We start from the raw sequence: 18,706 nt of genomic DNA on the forward strand, positions 1-18,706 counted from the left end.
AGCAAGCAATAAGGAATGCAAATGGCATGTTGGCCTTTACTGCAAGGGGATTGGAATACTAGAATAAAGAAATCTTGCTACAGTTGTACATGGTTTTGGTCAGACCGCATTTGGAGTAGTGTGTGCAGTTTTGGTCTCCACATTTAAGAAAGGATATACTTGCATTGGAGGCAGTACAGCGTATGTTCACTAAATTGATCCCTGGAATGATTGGGCTGTTCAATGATGAGAGGCTGAATAAATTGGGCTTGGAAGTTTAGAAGAATGAGAGGCGAATCTCATTGCAGCCCTAGGGTATGTGCTGAGAGATTGTTCTGTTGGTTGAGAAATCTAAAACACGAGGACACAATCTTGGGTTAAGGGGTTGATCATTTGGGACTTCTGTACCACAGAGGTTTGTGGATGCTCCATCATTGAATATATTCAAGGCTGGGATAGACCATTGTTTGGTCTCTCAAGCAATCAAGGGAAATGGGAAGCCCAAGATCAGCCATGATCGGATTGAATGGTGGAGCAGACTTGATGGGCCATGTGTTCTATTCCTACTTCTTATGTTCTGAGCTTTAAATTTTCTGTTTCTTTGTTTCATAAGAATCAGCTGGATCAAAAAATGATAAATAAGAGTTACAGACACCACACAAGATAATCTCAATTGTTTCACTGTGGTGAACTGGAAAGAGGGGCGAGCGATAGGTTAATAAATCTAATGGGAGAGCCACCCAGACCACTCCTATACATTTCAAGGCAACTAGTTACAAACCTTCATATAGGAGTTTCAGACACAATACAACAAACCAGAAGATACTGGACACTTTCTCAAGTTGAACCAGAAACTGAGATCTGCCTGAACTGAGTTCTGCCGGATTTCTGGGCTTCTATTACCCTATTAGAGTACTGAGCAATAAAACAACAGAAGTTGGCCCATTATATTTATGAATTTGGTGTCTAATGAGAAGCCATTTTAAGAAATGTTATGAAAATAGTGGCACAAAGTACTAAATCGAGAAGCAGTGCTCTAGAATCATCCGAGAGAACAAAGATAATCCCTTGCTTCTTCAATACATTACCAACTGCCTTCTTAACCCAGTCTCCAATCCACTCTCCTCCACTCGATTCCTTTCTCCTTGCAAACTAGTATCCCATCTTCAATTATTTTTGTCTGCACTTATTTTTGTCTCCCATATAAGTGCTCACCTCTTCTACAAAATCTCTTCAATCAGGTTTCCACAACTTTCACAGTACCAAAACAGCCCTACACAAATTCATGAGTAATATTCTGAATGTGGTATATTCTCCCTCTTCAACTCTTTGACATGGTCAATCGCACCATTCTCCTCCAAAAACTCTACTGCACTCCCTAGTTAGTTGGACTGTTATGTTCTATTTTCAGTATAAAATAATTTTTAAAATTGCACAAGTATGAACATTTCAGTATAAAAATAATTACTTCCACATCGATATGCGTCCTTAGCAACAGCATCTGCCAAGATGGGGTCCTGCTGCTATATAACATCCAGCTATACCTTTCCCCCTCCTCCTCTCTTGTCCCCTCCACTGCCTCTATGCCTTCTGATTTTTGTTTTATGTTAGTAGATGAGCTGCAGTTAAACATGTAGAAGACAACTGAAGCAATTGTCTTAAACTGCATCACAAAATTTGTACCCTCTCCAGAAACTTCACCCCCTTCCCCAGACACTGTCTCAATTAAACCAGACTACTCACAATTTTAGATCATGAACTCTCTCCTCCATCCCCACCCCCTTTCCGATCCCCCTTTTTTCCAATAATTTATACAGATTTTTCTTTTCCCACCTATTTCTATTATCTTTAAATGTATTTCCATCCATTGTTTTACCTCTACCTTTTAGCCTATTTTGACCCCCCCCCGCCAGGGCTATATGTACCTTGCTCATCCTGCTTTCTACCCTTAATGTCACCTATTATCGCATTCCTTAGATAATATCACCATCTTCAGCACCTCTTTGTCCTTTAGTGTATGACATCTTTTGGTTTTCTCCAACTATCACTGGCCCTCTACCCCACCCCCCTTTAAACCAGCTTATATTTCACCTCTTTTCTATTTTTCCTTAGTTCTGTTGACGAGTCATACGGACTCGAAATGTTAACTGTGTTCTACTCACAATATGTGTTGTAATTGCACTTGCATTGAGCTAGCAACCCAAATCCTATCCATCTCACAAACTGCTCACTTCCACCTCTTTAACGTCACTTGCCTCTGCCTCAAAATCAACTTCAGCCCTCATCCATGCCTTTGTCACCTCTAATCTTGACTATTCCAATAGCCTCCCATCTGTAAATTTCATCTTATCCAACTCAGCTGTCCTTATCCTATGCCAAACCAAATCCCACTAGTCCATCACCCTTCACCTTGCTAATCTGCACTATCTCTTGGTGCCCCAATGTCTAAAAATTAAAATTTTCATTCTTATGTTTTAAATCTTTCCACAGCCTTCAGCTGCCAAGGACCCATACATTTGCCTTAACATCAATTTTTTCCCATGTTTCTATGAAATGTCTCAAGACTTTTTTCCTACATTCAAGGTTATATGTAAACTCAAGTTGATATGGCAAATATCAATTACCTGAAGAAACTAAATATAGAATTCTATATAACAAGTTAAAGAGACTCAAAATACCACACAGAATCAAAGTTTATTAATGAAAAGACAAATTTACTTTTCTGCTAATACAGAGACTATGTTAATAAGGAATCATGAAAAAAACTTACAGTTTTATTTGACCAACCATGGAGACTTTTGCTGATTCTATATTTCGTATCTGACCACTTTTCACGCTGCAAAAAAAAGTGGAAACCTGAATAGAGCAGTTCTTATTTAAGATGAGTCACATATACACCATCATCTTATATTTATCAGTCAAGTACTTTGGATTATTCCCAAAACAACATAGAAGGAACAGAATTGGATAAATAGGGGTTTACCAAAAAAATAAACACAGCATCGATGTGACCATTAAACCTGAAGGAAGCAGGGATAATGTTTTCTGAAGACACACAAATGTGCTGGTACTGGCCTATACAAGTCAAAGAAGATTAATCTATTTTGAGCTAACTGGTCCCAACGAGGCGAATGGGACCACTATACATAGTTTAAGCATCCCCAGACTAAGGAGGGAAAAATTAGCAAGAGTTGCTGCTACTGATATACCTCCAATTGGAGAATATGCACCTTTTAGGGATCCTTTGTAAAGTGGGACCGGCCTCAGCTATCATCTTCATAAATCATCTCTGATATTCACTGTCTAACTTCATATTTGAACACCCCTTGGGTAAGGCGCTGTCCTGATGGAATTGTATGTCAAGCATGAATCACCATTTTCTGAGGAGGGGAGGAAATTGAGGATAGGATCTGGGGGAGGGCCATCAACTCATTCTGAGAAATTTTGAGATCTCTTAAGTTTCAGAGCTGCTAAAATAAGTGCTATTGTGTGCATATTACTTGACAAAATTAGAAGTATCCCTAGTTGCCCTGAATGGAATAGCTTGTTAGGCCGCTTCAAATGGCATTTATGAGTGAACCACTCTCATGGGAGGCTAGAGTTACTTAGAAACTATTTAGAACAAGGATGACAGATTTCATTCCTAAAGGACAATGCTGAACCCATGGGTTTTCATGACAATCTGTTGGATTCACCTTTACTGATTCTGGCTTTTTATTTTTGGATTTTTAAAAAAAACTTAAAAACCAAAATTAAAATTCTTAAACTGCCATTTAAGTTCACATTCTCCGAAATTTTAATCCAGTAACATAACCAATACACTAACATACTCCAATAACGGCAGCTTTATTCTGATTTATATATTAGTTTTATACAACAAAAATAAAACATTCCAATTTTTTATACACAGAATGCAAAGCACCTTAAATCTTTCTGTTTTCTGTCTCCTCTCACCATTCTATATTTATTATTTCGACTCCTAAACTATTTCTACTATTTCTAACACTCTAATAAACTGCTTAAATATCCAAGTTTTAAAAATCAACGGCTTGATGTTTTCAGAGAAATCAGCCCCAAAAAAATGAGATGTGACAAATTTGATGCCATTGCTCAACACGGTGCTCAATTCAAGTTTGAAGTCACATTCTAAAACTAGAGTGCAGCAAGTCTTGTACTATTATTAGTAGCATCAATAGTTCTTCAGGAAACAGTCATGCTAAGCTATGCTAAGATGTATTTTCACATGCTGTTAAAGCCACCACATGACAAAAAACAGAAATAAAGCCTGAAGAAACACTATATTTTCAATGGAGCCTGTAAGTCTTGTTTAGAATGTGTTAACAGTTTTAGATCACTATATTTTCTTGTACAGCAGGCAAAATTCCTCAATGTTGCACATGTGCATACACACAAACTACTTGTAATTGCATCATATATTTCTTCATTAGACTTGGAATATAGATATAAAGCTCAAAAATTGTATGACACTTCTCCAATTAGAAGGCGTCTTATTTTCTTTGCTTTAGAAAAAAAGCAATGCAGCTACAATGTTAAAAAATATCTTTTGTAAAGAAATGATCTAACTGTACTAAATACTTCTTTTTGCATGTCTGTAGCTTTTCTTAGAGTTTTTCTGCTTTGATTATCTCAGGACAATCAAGTTTAATGAAAAAAAATCAAATTATATCAAATTTAATTTCAACAGCTATGATAGTCCTTTCCTAGACCCAACATAGAAAAGTAACTGATAATGTATAACAGAAAATGCTGGAAATACCCAGCAGATCAAGAAACATCTGTGGAGTCAACATTTCAGGTTGGTGGCCTGTCAGAACCTTTTTTTCCACTCTCTCTACAAAAACGCCAGAACTGCCAAGCATTTCTAGCATTTTCTGTTTTTATTTCAGATTTGTAGCATCCACAGTATTTGGCTTTTGTGTTACTTACAAGACTTTTTTTTTACAAATATGAGGTAACTGGAATATGATAAGCTTTATTCAAACTGTCCTTCATATATGTAGACCTGGACAAGCCTGAGATTCAGCTGAAGTTCAAGTCAATGTAGAAATCTGGGTCCCTATAATGATGAGCAGCCCAAAATTGAGAGGAAAAACTAAAATGAATTCAGGACAAGTTTTCTATACTCAATTTTTAAAAAATTCTTGGTGAATACAGGAGGTTTTGTAAAGTATGTCCATTTTATGTTTCACAAATATATCTCAGGATTAGCAGATGAACTTCAGAAGCAGTCACCAGAGAACTCTCACACAGGGTGGTACTTGGATTCAGCCCAAGGATCAAAGGAAATAAAGTCAGCCATAAACAGGCCTTCAAAAGAGTGAAGGAAACATCAAAGACTGACATGCCCAAGCAGGGTAGAGGCAAGCTGGTGGTTTTCATAATTGTACAGAGTCGAGTGACTGGGACACCAACCTGTTCCACCAATGGAGCCCAACAAAAATTGCATAATGCATATAACGTGTCATTATGCATTTAGTGTTGCTGCTCACTACAGCATGCACATTTTTCATTGTCTCATACAGCAGGTACATACATCTCCAGGGGTTCTACATATGACTTCTACATTGGTGTCCAGAGAAGTCTCAGTGAAGGAACCAGAGGTGATGCATCTTCTTGGCTCTTAACAACATTGTCATCTGTCTGAATGACAGGTCCTATTGGTGTCAAACCACCCCTTCTCTTCTCAGGAGAGATGTCAGTACCTGCTGCATTTAGGGTTTATTCAGTACCCTATGAAATTATTGAATTACATTCTGCCTTGGCTCAGTAGTGCATAGGGTGGATTTATCTGTAAAGACATGAAAGAATCCATATCATTGGACTTCAAACTCTGCATAGACTTTTATTTGTCTCCAGTATTGTTAATTCAGGAAACAGAAAAATGTATTTACATATTTGGAACACAACAAATGAGAGTGAATAATTAATGAGTATTACTAATTGAGGAGTTCTAAGAATTTACAAACATGCACCCAACTGTGGACTTAAAACTGTCGAGAATATAACTTTAACATTTAACAAAAGTATTAATTTTTTAAAAATCTTATCACTCCTAAAAAACAAAATTTCTTAGTGAGTGGTGCTGGAGTTAGTCAAACATTTAATATTCTGGGTTTCCCCTTCATCTCCACATTTTGAAATGCTGCTTTGATGTGTCTTACATAAATCCTTTGAACTAAAATTATACCTCTTTAACCATGAAGTATGTTGTCCTCACTCCCTCATTGTCTTTAACATCGGATGTCTCCCTTTGCAGATTCATATTATCCCCTTTGGCTCACAATGACAAAATATATAATTCGCACCCCAAAAAGCATCAGTCTTTTGGCAGCCATTAACATACTGAACATTTTTATTCAAATCTGGTTTGCACAAACCAGGAATGCAAGTAAATAGATCTCACTTAGGCACAGAATCCACTTTACCTCAAACCAGAAAGATTTGATTGTTTTACAATGTCAAGAGATGCATCAGGACGCCACCCTCTGCTCCCCACGCTTCCAAAAAGTTGAGATGGTCCACGCAGAAGTTTAGTCTTACTAACTAGTCTCACAGCAGCCTCAGTTACGAAGTAGTGCTGCCATCACATCTCAGCTGGAATATATGAACAATTATCTCTACTAGCCTTATAGGCAATTTTCTTGGTGAGCTTCTGTAGGCAGTGCTAAGTAATTATTACTGTTGTGTCCCAATTTACATTCAGCAGAATGGTTAAGGTATTTGATATTCTTATGACAGTTATAGATATTTCTGCGGCCATGAGTAATAATTCAAGCTCGTAATAATTGTGGCCCACATTGCAGCAAACTCACACAGAAAAAGAAAAATTAAGTGTAGTCTCCAGTATAATCTCACAACTGTCATTTTGTGCACTTATAGCCACCAGCAAACAGAGCCATGTTAGTTTGAACAATCAAATGGTTTGTTCGCCTGGGAAGCTGCTTTAATTTTCTTTATATTGTCAACTGCTAACTGATTGAATGACACATTTTCAACGGTAACATCATTAAAAGAAGGGGGTTGAAAGATATCTAATTAGATGGCATAAGCTTGATGGGGTGAACAGTATAAAATTGTCTCAAGTGCCTTTACACCATAAACAAAACCACCAAATATACATCTGCTGCTGAGACTGTCAATGAAAACTAAGCATGTGACATTCACAGAAAGATCCAAAAGCAGATGTGGATATTCATTAATAAGTAGTGAAAGGAAGAAACAGCAAGCCTGTAATGGCAAAGCTTTTCCTGACAATTCAGCAAGTAAGGGAGACATGTTTGATATAAACCATGAAAACAAGTCAGTCAAAGCTTCTCCTGATCCATGCTAACTGTGGTCATCTCAGCTGAAATAACAGCGGAACTGTTAAATTAACCTCTAGTATCCTAAGGTGGTGGGGCAGAGAGGAGAAATCAACCAGGTCTCAAGTATGTGACAACTATCCAGTGAGTGCTACTTGAAAAGTGGTCAGAATCAAACACATCTGTGTTAAATGGGCTCCAACATTGGCTAACTGGGTTCACATGCAATCTGACATACTGGCATTTTCTCCAGTACTAGTCTTCTTAAGAAGAATCTTCCAAAGTTCTCTTGATTCGTGTACAATTTTCCAGCCTAAAGAAATGGTTCATGACACTTTACTCTTTAAAAAAGGTGAGAGAAAGAAACCAGAGAGTTATGACCAGTTGGTCATCTATTGTCAGGAAATTACTACAGCATGTAGTGTGACTGAACACCTTGGAAATTTTCAGAGGGACCCAGGGTTTGTAAAGGGTAGATTATGCCTTGCAAACCTGCTTGAACTTTGACTAAAGTAGGGGACAGGGGAAAGCCTATGATATTTGTACGGACTTCCAGGTCCCTCTTAAGAGATTGTTGGGTAGAGCTGAAGCTCAGGGAATTGAAGGCAAATTATTGACCTGGTTAGAAACTGGTTGAGTGCAAGAGATAGAGAGTAGGGATAATGGATAGGTACTCTAATTGACAGGATGTGACTAGTGGTGTCCCACAAGGATCTGAGTTGGGGCTTCAGCTATTCACTGTATTAATTAACAACCTAGATGATGCGTTTGAAAGCCACATATCCAAATTTACTGATGCCACAAAGATAGGTGACACTGTATGCAATGTACATGAAAACAAAAAAATTAGAGAAATTAACAGATTAAATGAATAGTCAAAACTGTGGCAAATGGCTTTTAACTGTAGGCAAATATGAGGCCATCAACTTTGGACGTAAAGAGGTGCAACACATCTTTACCAGAATGACAATTGGAATCCCAGCAGTTAAATCAGACTAGGGTTGTGTTCTCTGGAATTTAGAAGATTAAAGTGTGATATGATTGAAGTTAAGATATTAAGGGGAAAATAAAGAGTAGATAGAGAGAAACTATGCTGGTTGGAGAGTCCAGGCTTGGGGTTAAAAATAATTAGAGCCAAACCTTTCAGGAGCGAAATTAGGAAAGACACATTTGAAACTTTCCTGCAAATGGTAATTGATTCTGGAGCAGTTGTAAATTTTAAATCAGGGATTGATAATTTTTTGTTAACCAAAAGTATTATGGGATATTGGGTAAGGGCAGGGACATACGGAGTTAGGCCACTGATCACCTTCAATGAGATTATGGCTGAACAGGCTTTCGAGGTTAACTGAGGTATTGCTGGGCTAGCAGTCAATTGCAGTTCAGTGAGCAGATGGTAATGAGTGAATGGGAATTGGTGCAAGTTAGAATGTGGGCAGCAAAGTCTTGGATGAGCTCAAGTTTACAGAGGGTGCAAGATGAGAGGTCAGCCAGGAAAATAGTTAAGTCCAGAGGTAACAATGGCATGGATGAGGCGATTAGTAGCCTGCTTTGTGATGGAGAATTTAGGGTTAGAAATTTATCTCCGGGTCAAATATGACACTAAAGTGGCAAACAGTCTGTGTCAGCCTCAGATAGTGGTCAGGGAGAAGGCTGGAGGTGGCTAGGGAACGGAGCTTGTGGCAGGGTCCAAAGACAATGGCTTTGATCCTCCCATTATTTAACTGAAGGAAACTTCTGTTCTTCCGATTCTGGGTGTCAGGCAAGCAACACGAAAATCAGAAGCAATGGAGGTGTTAAAAGAGGTGGTGGTGAGGTAAAGCTGGGTATCATCAGTGAGCCTGTGGAATCTTAGGTGTTTTTGGATGATGGTGCTATGGGGTAACATGTAAGTGGGAGGGGGCCAAGGATAGATCCTTGAGGGACTCCAGGAGGTAATACTGCAGGTGCGGGAAGAGAAGCATTGATTCTCTGGTTAAAACTGGCTAGGTAAGAATGGAACCAGATGAGTGCAGTACTTTCTGGCTGGATTAGAGTAGAGAAATGTGGGAGGAAGATGGTGTGGTCAAATGTGTCAAAGACTCCAGATCTTCCTCTGCTGCAGGCTAAATGGATTGGCCCCCCTGATGGAAAAGATGTGCAGTCAACAACTTCCTGATGACTCTCTGAGGGCTGTAAAGCACAAAACATACAAACCTAGCTTACAGTGGAAACCTTATTTCCAGAAGGATTAGGTCTGTTCTATCAGAGTTCAAGTGGAGGCATGACAGTGATTTTACCCCATATGTATATCTGTGCTTGGGTTCCTGAGAGGCAATGTTAGCCAAGTTTGGAGATAATAGCCTTTGCACTCAAGCGGCCAGCCTCTGGTTCAATGCTTTGGTGCAAGAAAGGGAATTTGAGAACTGGTGCGACATAAAGACGCCATGGCTACTGATACAAACCAGCATAAGGCAATGTAGGTGACCATAAAACAGCTGGATGTATAGTGAGTGAAATTCCTATTTATGTAGATTCCAGGTTTCCATACAAGAACATGCAAGGAAATGTGTGTCCCACCTGGGGGGCGAATGTACAATCTTAGAAAACCCTAAATCCCACGTTCTTGCTTCATGGCATTCATGGGAAAGGGTATGAAGTCAATGGCTTTGAAGTATGGTGAATGCAGACCTGCAAAAGTGATTGGCTGATGTGGCAGATGTCATCTGCAAACACTGGAATGACCAAAGCATTAAAAAATTTAAGGCAACAGTGACTGTCAGCCACATGCAAAGATGCACTTGACTTTGTGCTGACAATAGGTGCTGCAGCAGGTTATGAGATCTGGATACTTGTTATACAGATTTTCCTCACATACACAAGCTGCTCCTCAGTGAATGCAGGCAAGAGGTTCTGGGCCTATATTTATGGAATAAAGCCTCCTGCAAGCTGCGTTCCTTTTTGTTTCTGCTGCTGTAATCCCTGCCATTTAATGAGGTCCTCTTCCTTTTCCACTACAAGCACCAAACCCATTGAAACTATCAGAAGTTTGTCAGAAGACCCTTGATTTCTACTAAGTCACCAAATGATTACTGTCAGTTCCAGAAACCAACCCATTCAAAATGCTCAAAAGCAGCATAGTAGGTACCTAGCTCACGAGCAGCTGATGATCCTTTCTAAATATCAGTAGAAATTAATTCTCCAAGCTGTCCATATCCATGATTTCTGTGACTGATTTATAATTGGCAAATAGGTTGCCAGAGCTGTTTAAAAGGGTGCTTGGGTCATAAAACAACTTAGGGTGTTGACAGAAGAACTCTGAGAGAGAGACAGGGATGAGAGGAATGACTTTCTGCTTTAGCACTCATCTTTGGAGGCAAAAGAATTATTCCCAAGCTGGGAATCACCCTCTTTTTCTTTACATACTTACAAAGCTATATCTTGCATCATTCAAATTTGACTCAAGGCGCAAGAAACTCCCAAAATATTCTACTCCCAACCAGAGATGGCCACTTACCATGGTTGGAAGAGAGAATGGCCAATTCTTGCCTAAGCCTCTAATTGGACTGCTACATTATGGTAGACACTCCACTTTGGACGATAAGATTTCCGGCTTCATTTCTTGTTGGGACAATGTGGACTTCATGATGCTGGCCCTTTTATTCTTTGAATGAAAAGGGTTTGTTCTGGAGGATGTCCCACAGAAGTTACGGAGGAGTTGCTTGCATTCAGAAAGGTAAAGAAATCTCACCTCCATTCTATGGCACTTTCAATAGAGTTGAATACTTTAGGCCGACTCCGTAAAAACGTTTGCATGCTGTTTAAAGCATCCATCGCTGTGCCTAGAAATGATTTTTAAAAGAAGTTATAAAATGATAAGTGAAACTTCATTTATACATACTCTAGGCAAAGTTATTATGCAGTACTAATGGTTTATAAGAGCTGTTACTAAAGGTCTGGTATCTGCTTTTACCTGAAACAAAACAAATTTAAAAAAAAAATTTCACATAGTAACTTAAATAACCCACCTTCTACGACATCAATCACACACAGGCCCACAAGCGATGGCACCAGGTTCTTTGCTGCAATATGAACTGCTATTGCTCCACCCATACTATGACCAATCAACAGAACGGGGGGAGAATTTTCACTGTACAGTATTTCCACTATATTGCCAATGTCTCTGTAAAGGGAGAAGGTTTTAAAAAAAAATACAGCAACATTCTCAAAGTTCAAACAAAGTTGACTAACAGGCTGTTTTAAAGCTTACTATGTCCAGATAGGTTATCTAATCTAGGTGCAATTAGATTCAATAGCCCAATGTCAAGGTAACTTATCCAATAGTACAGGTACTCTGTCTCAAATCCGCTATCTGAAAACAGGATATTTTTTTCAAGCTGTTATGCATGAAATTTAACTATTATTAAATAAGTAAAATAATTTATTGAATTGTTCGACCAGGTGCTGCATTGGTGCGGTTTAACTTTTCCGCTGAGTGGTTCAAGCGACCCTTGACCCAATGCAAACTGCCTGACCCAAAAACTAGCAAGATCCAAAATCTGGCACAGATTTGGTCCTGAGTTTGCTGGTTTTGAGACACGCTACCTGTATTCCTTCCTAGTTTAATGTATCAATTGACCAGCTGTGTCTTTTTATAATTCATTCATGGGACATGAGCAAGGCCAGCCATTTATTGCCCATTGCTATTTCCCTTGAAAAAAGGTCGTGAGCTGCCTTCGTGAACCACTGCAGACCATGTGTTGTAGGTACAAGCATTGCACCACCCCACCCCAAACCACAGGAAAGGGCTGGGAGGTGAGCAGGCTATTTAATTGGGCAGGAAGGCGCGGGATGTAGAGTCCGTCACCTTTCCAACTAGCCCCCACCATCCCGATTAACTCAAGGGAGGGAGGGTCAATGTTGGCCTTCCTGCACCAAGGCCAATTGAACACAAGGACACAAAAAATAGGAGTAGACCATACAGCCCATTGAGCCTTCTCCGCCATTCAATAAGATCATGGTTATTCTAATTGTATCCTCATTTCCACATTCCCACCTATCCCCAATAACCTTTCACCCCCTTGCTCATTAAGAATCTATCTAGCTGTGCCTTAAAAATATTCAAAGACACTGCTTCCACTGCCTCTTGTGGAAGAGAGTTTCAAAGACACTCAACCCTCAGAAAACAATTTTTCCTCATCTGTCTTAAATGGGTAACCTCTTATTTTTAAACAGTGACCCCTCATTCTAGATTCTCCCACAAGAGGAAACATCCTCTCCACATCCACTCTGTCAAGGCCCCTCAGGATCTTGTACGTTTCAATCAAGTCACCTCTTACTCTTCTAAACTCTAATCCAGTGGATGCAAGTCTAGCCTGTCCAACCTTTCCTCATAAGACAACCTACCCATTCCAGGTGTTCGTCTAGTAAACCTTCTTTGAACTGCTTCCAATGCATTTACATTTCTCCTTAAATAAGGAGACCAATACTGTACACAGTACTCCAGATGTGGTTTCACCAATTCCCCATATAATTGAAGCATAATCTCTCTTTCATATTCAGTTCCCCCTTGCAATAAAGAATAACAGTCTATTAGCATTCATAATTACTTACTGTACCTGCATACTAATCTTTTGTGATCCATGCAATAGGACAACCAGATCCCTCTGCATCTCAGAGCTCTACAATCTCTCACCATTTAGATAATATGCCTCTTGTTTATTCTTCATGCCAAAATGGGCAATTTCACATTTTCCAGAACTTTACCCATTCACTTAACCTATCTATATCCCTTTGTAGCCTCCTTATGTCATCTTACTTTCAGGACACAGCTTACCTTCCTATTTTTGTGTCATCAGTAAATTTAGCAACCATACCATTTGTTCCTTCATCCAAGTCATTTATATAAATTGTTGAGGCCCCTATGGCACATCACTCATTACATCTTACCAACCAGAAAATGGCCCATTTATACCTACTCTCCGTTTTCCGTTAGCTGGCCAATCCTCTATCCATGCAAATATGTTACACCCTACACTATGAACTTTCGTTTTCTGCAATAACCTTTGATGTGGCATCTTATCAAATACCTCCTGGAAATCTAAATGCAGTACATCCACTGGTTTCCCTTTATCCACAGCACATGTTACTTCTTCAAAGAACTCCAATAAATTGGTCAAACATGATTTCCCTTTCACAAAACCATGTTGACTCAGCCCGATTACCTTGAATTTTTCAAGTGCCCTGCTATAATGTCTTTAATAATAGCTTCTATCATTTTCCCTATGACCGATGTTAAGCTAACTGGCCTGTAGTTTCTTGCTTTCTGTCTCCCTCTCTCTTTGAATAAAAGGAGTTACATTTGCTATTTTCCAATCTAATGGAACTTTCTCCAAATCTAGGAAGTTTTGGAAAATTAAAACCAATGTATCCACTATCTCAAAGAAAGGCAAGATACTGCAGATGCTGAAAATCAAACAAAAACAAAAAATGCTGGAAAAACTCGGCAGGTCTGACAGGTGGAGAGAGACACAGAGATAACGTTTCGAGTCTGTATTACTCTTCTTCGGATCTAAAGGGAGGTAGAGAGAGGTGATGAAATATATAATATATACCGATTAAGGGGTGGGGGAAGGGGGGATGGGGACCAGTAAAGCTGGATAGAAGGCCAGTGACACGTGGAGGCAAAGGAGAGATGGCAAAAGATGTCATAAACAAAAGGTCAAAGAGTAGTTAACGGTGGTGGCACTGGCTAAATGAGGTGCTAATGGATAATCACTTGACAGCCCATTGCTCCAACAATTTGCTCAGTACTACTTCCCTGGCGATTGTAATTTTCTTGAGTTCCTCCCTCCCTTCCATTTCCTGATTTACAGCTGTTTCTGGGATGTTACTGCCTCCTCTATAGTGAGGACCAGTGCAAAATAACTGTTCAATTCATCTGCCATCCCCTTATTTTCCATTATTAATTCCCCAGTCTCACTCTCTATTGGACAACACTCACTTTGTTAACTCTTTTCTTTTTTAAGTATCTATAGAAACTCTTACCATCTATCTTTACATTTCTAGTTAGCTTTCTCTTGTGCTCTAACCTTTCCCTCCTCATTAAACTTTTAGTCATTCTTTGCGTTTTTTTTATATTCTGTATAATCTTCTGACCCGCCATCCATCTTTAACTTTTTTAGTTAATCATGGATGGTGGGTTCTCCCCATGGAATTTTTCTTTCTCGTTAGAATGCATCTATTCTGCATATTCTGAAATATCCCTTTAAATGTCTGCCACAGCATCTCTATTGACCTATCCCTTATCCTAATTTGCTGGTACACCTTACACTGCGCTTTCATTCCCTCACAACTGCTCTTAAGTTTAAGATACTAGTCTTCTACTCATTCTTCTCTCCCGCAAACTGAATGTAAAATTCAATTATATTAATGATCACTGCTACCTAGGGGCGCCTTCACTTGGAAGTCATTAATTAAGCTTACCTCATTGCACAATACTAGATCTAGTATAGCCTATTCTCTGGTTGGTTACAGAATGTGCTGTTCTAAGAAATTATCCCAAAAACATTCTACGAACTCCTCACCTAGGCTACCTTTGCCCATCTGATTTCTCTAATGTATATGCAAATTAAGATTCCTCCATTGATTATCGCCATATCTTTCTGACAAGCTCTCATGATTTCTTCCTTTATACTTTATCCTACCGTGTGGGTTCTTTTAGGGGGCCCTGCACACCACTCCCAAAAGTGACTTCTTGCCTTTATCATTTCTTATCTCTACCCAAACTCATTTTTCACTTCTACCCAGTCAGTTTAACTGCACTGGTAGGAAAACTTCTAGAAACAATTATTCAGGATAGAATTAAGTCACGTGGAAAAATATGGATTGATTCCACAGACTCAGCATGGATTTGTAAAGGAACATCGTGTCTAACTAACTTGCTGGAGTCTTTTGAAGAGAGAACAGAGACGGTTGATGAGGGCAAGGCCGTTGATGTGGTGCATATGGACTTCCAAAAGGCATTCGATACAGTGCCACACAACAGACTTGTGAGGAAAGTTATAAGCCATGGAATAAAAGGGGCAGTAGCAACATGGACACAAAATTGGCACAAAAAAGGGATAGGAAACAGAGTAATGGTTAATGGGTATTTTTCAAGCTGGAAGAAGGTTTGCAGTGGAGTTCCCCAGGGGTCGGTATTGGTTGCTTTTCCCAATTTATATAAATGATCTAGATCTTAGTGTGCAGGGGACAATTTCAAAATTTACAGACAACACAAAACTTGGGGGAATTGTAAACTGTGAGGGGGACAGTGTAGAACTTCAAGAGGACATTGACACATTGGTGGAGTGGGCAGATAAATGGCAGATGAAGTTCAATGCGGAGAAATGTGAGGTGATACACTTTGGCTCAAAGAACATGGAGAGGATATAAAATAAAGGATACTATTCTAAAGGGAGTGCAGGAGCAGAGAGACCTGGATGTATATGTACATAAATCATTAAAGGTGGCAGGACAGGTAGAGAGAGCTGTTACTAAAGCAAACAGTATTCTAGGCTTCATTAATATGAGCATAGAGTACAAGGAGGTTATGATGAACTTATATAGGACACTGGTTGGACCTCAGCTGGAGTATTGTGTACAGTTCTGAGTGCCATACATAGGAAGGATGTGAACGCATTGGAGAGAGTGAAGAAGAGGTTTACAAGAATGGTTCCAGGGATGAGACACTTCAGTTATGAGGAAAAATTGGAGAAGCTGGGACCATTTTCTTCAGAGAGGAGAAGTCCAAGAGAAGACTTGATAGAAATTTTCAAAATCACGAGGGGTCTGGACAGAGTAGATAGGGAGAAACTGTTCCCGCTCGTAAACAGATTGAGAACCAAAGGGCACAGTTTTAAACTGCTTTACAAAAGAAGCAAATGTAAGGTGAGAAAAAACCTTTTCACACAGCGAGTAGTTAGGGTTTGGAATGCACTGCCTGGAAGTGTGGAGGAGGCAGGGTCAATCGAGGCATTCAAGAGGGCATTGGATGATTATTTAATTTGAACAATGTGCAGGGTTATGGGGAAAAGGCAGGAGATTGGCACTAAGTTAAAATGCTCAGAGAACTGGTGCAGACACAATGGGCCGAATGGCCTCCTTCTACACCATAACAATTCTGTGATTCTGTGAAACCATTTTTACATCCTGGTTTCCTATTGTGCTAATGCCATCATTAATTAACAAGCTGCCCCTCCAACTCTTCCTAGCTTCCTGTCCTCCCTAAATGCCATGTATTCTTCAGTATTCAGGTCCCAACCTATGTCAGCCTACAGCCATGTCTCTGTAATGGCCATTAGATCGTATTTATTTATTTCTGTTTATACTATCAGTTCATCTGTTTTGTTTTAAATGCTATGTGCACTCAGATTCAGAGCCTTTATTTTGTTCTTTTATTATTTTTGAAACCTCTAGTCTTATCTGCTGATTTACTCTAAGTATCCTAGGCCCAACCATCTTCAGCTGCTTCATCAATGACCTTCCTTCCATCATAAGGTCAGAAGTGGGCATGTTTGCTGCTGGCTGCGCAATGTTTAGCACCATTTGCTACTTCTCAGATACTGAAGCAGTCCATGTCCAAATGCAGCAAGACCTGGGCAATATCCAGGCTTGGGCTGACAAGTAGCAAGTAACATTCGCTCCATACAAGTGACAGGCAATGACTATCTCCAACAAGAGAAAATCTAACTATCACCTCTTGACATTCAATGGCATTACTATCGCTGAATCCCCCATTATTAACATCCTGGGGGTTACCATTGATCAGAAACTGAACTAGCCATATAAATACTGTGGCTACAAGAGCAGGTCAGAGGCTGCGAATTCTGCAGCGAGTAACTCACCTCCTGACTCCCCAAAGTCTGTCCACCATTTACAAGGCACAAGTCAGGTGTGTGATGAAATAGTCTCCTCTTGCCTCAATGAGTGCAGCTCCCACAACATTCAAGAAGCTTGACACCATCCAGGACAAAGCAGCCACTTGAGTAGCATCCCTTCCACAAACATTCACTCCCTTCGCCAGCAGTATATACCATCTACAGGATGCACTGCAGAAACTCATCAAAGCTCCTTAGACAGCGCCTTCCAAAACCACGGCCGCTACCATCCAGAAGGACAAGGGTAGCAGATACATGGGAACACCACCACCACTGCAAGTTCCCCTCCAAGCCACTCACCTTCCTGACATGGAAATATACCAACATTCTTTCACTGTCGCTAGGTCAAAATCCTGGAGCTCCCTCCCTAACAGTACTGTGGGTGTACCTATATCACATGGACTCCAGCAATTCAAGAAGGCAGCTCACCACAAGGGCAATTAGGGATGGGAAATAAATGCTGCCAACCAGCGACACCCACATCCTGTAAATGAATAAAAAAAGATTTGTACTCTGTCCCTTCCTGTACCACACATGGTGCCATAGCCAGTCAGCTCAAATGCCCTGCACCCTCCACTCACCCAAATGAGCTAAAAGAGCCTCAAACCTGTTGGACACTTGCAAAGGCTGAGGTTCCTGCCTTCTGAGTCCCCTTAACTGCTTCACTCGCAAACACACCCACCTGTCCCTGACCAAATCAGAAGACCCTACCCTAAGAGGTGTGACCGCCTCCTGGCAGAAAGTGTCCAGGTAACCTTCCCCCTCCCTGACATATCATAATGTCTGCAGCTCGATCTCCAGCTCAATGACTCTGTGCCGAAGCTCCTCGAGCTACAAATGGGTTTGCGCTGGATCACACTGGCAGCCAGGAGCTCCCTAATGCTGCAGCCATGACACATCACCTGTCCTGCCTTCCTTAATGTGTTTTCTTAATTATTTCATTCAATTACTTATTTACCTTTTTCATACATTTTATTAACCTTGCCACCAGTTCCTGTACTATTGTAAACTTTACGAATAAAATAGACCTTTACCACTGTTTGAGTATCTGGTGAGTGGCTGAGTAAGAACCAATACCTACAGGGTGAAAAAGTTAGAAAAAGCAAAGGAGCACTTTCTTCCCCTAACTCCCTCACCCACCCAAATCCCGGCACTCTATTCAAAGTTACTCTCCATCTTGGGCTTCAACCCCATTTTCTTGCCCGCTCCTCATTTCCCTCAGTTCCTGGAGAGACCAAAAATCTGTCTATCCCAACCTTAAATCTATTCAATGATAAAGCATCCACAACCCTCTGGGTAGAGACTTCCAAAGATTCACAAATCTTTGATCAAAGTAACTTCTCCTCATCTCAGTCCTAAATAATCAGCTTTTTATCCTGAGACTGTGCCCCCATGTCTTAGACTCCTCCACCAGTGGAAACAATCTCAGTGACCACCCTATCAAACACCTTCAGAATGTTGTACTTTTCAATGAGATCACCTCTCATTCTTCTAAATGCCGGAGAA

At 40.1% G+C, this 18,706-nt stretch overlaps 1 protein-coding gene across 1 annotated transcript in view; it reads right to left on the bottom strand.

Moving 5' to 3' along the window:
• The window catches only part of ppme1 (protein phosphatase methylesterase 1), a 51,976-nt gene that overhangs the window by 10,839 nt on the left and 22,431 nt on the right, over positions 1–18,706 (bottom strand). The window contains exons 6-8 of the mRNA XM_041199381.1: positions 11,309–11,463; positions 11,032–11,122; positions 2,750–2,815 (exon numbers count right to left, since the gene is read on the bottom strand). Coding sequence (XP_041055315.1) covers positions 2,750–2,815; positions 11,032–11,122; positions 11,309–11,463 — 312 coding nt within the window. The remainder of the gene's footprint in view (positions 1–2,749; positions 2,816–11,031; positions 11,123–11,308; positions 11,464–18,706) is intronic.

This window comes from Carcharodon carcharias, chromosome 11, assembly GCF_017639515.1.
Source record: "Carcharodon carcharias isolate sCarCar2 chromosome 11, sCarCar2.pri, whole genome shotgun sequence".
In the NCBI taxonomy this organism is placed as follows: domain Eukaryota; kingdom Metazoa; phylum Chordata; class Chondrichthyes; order Lamniformes; family Lamnidae; genus Carcharodon; species Carcharodon carcharias.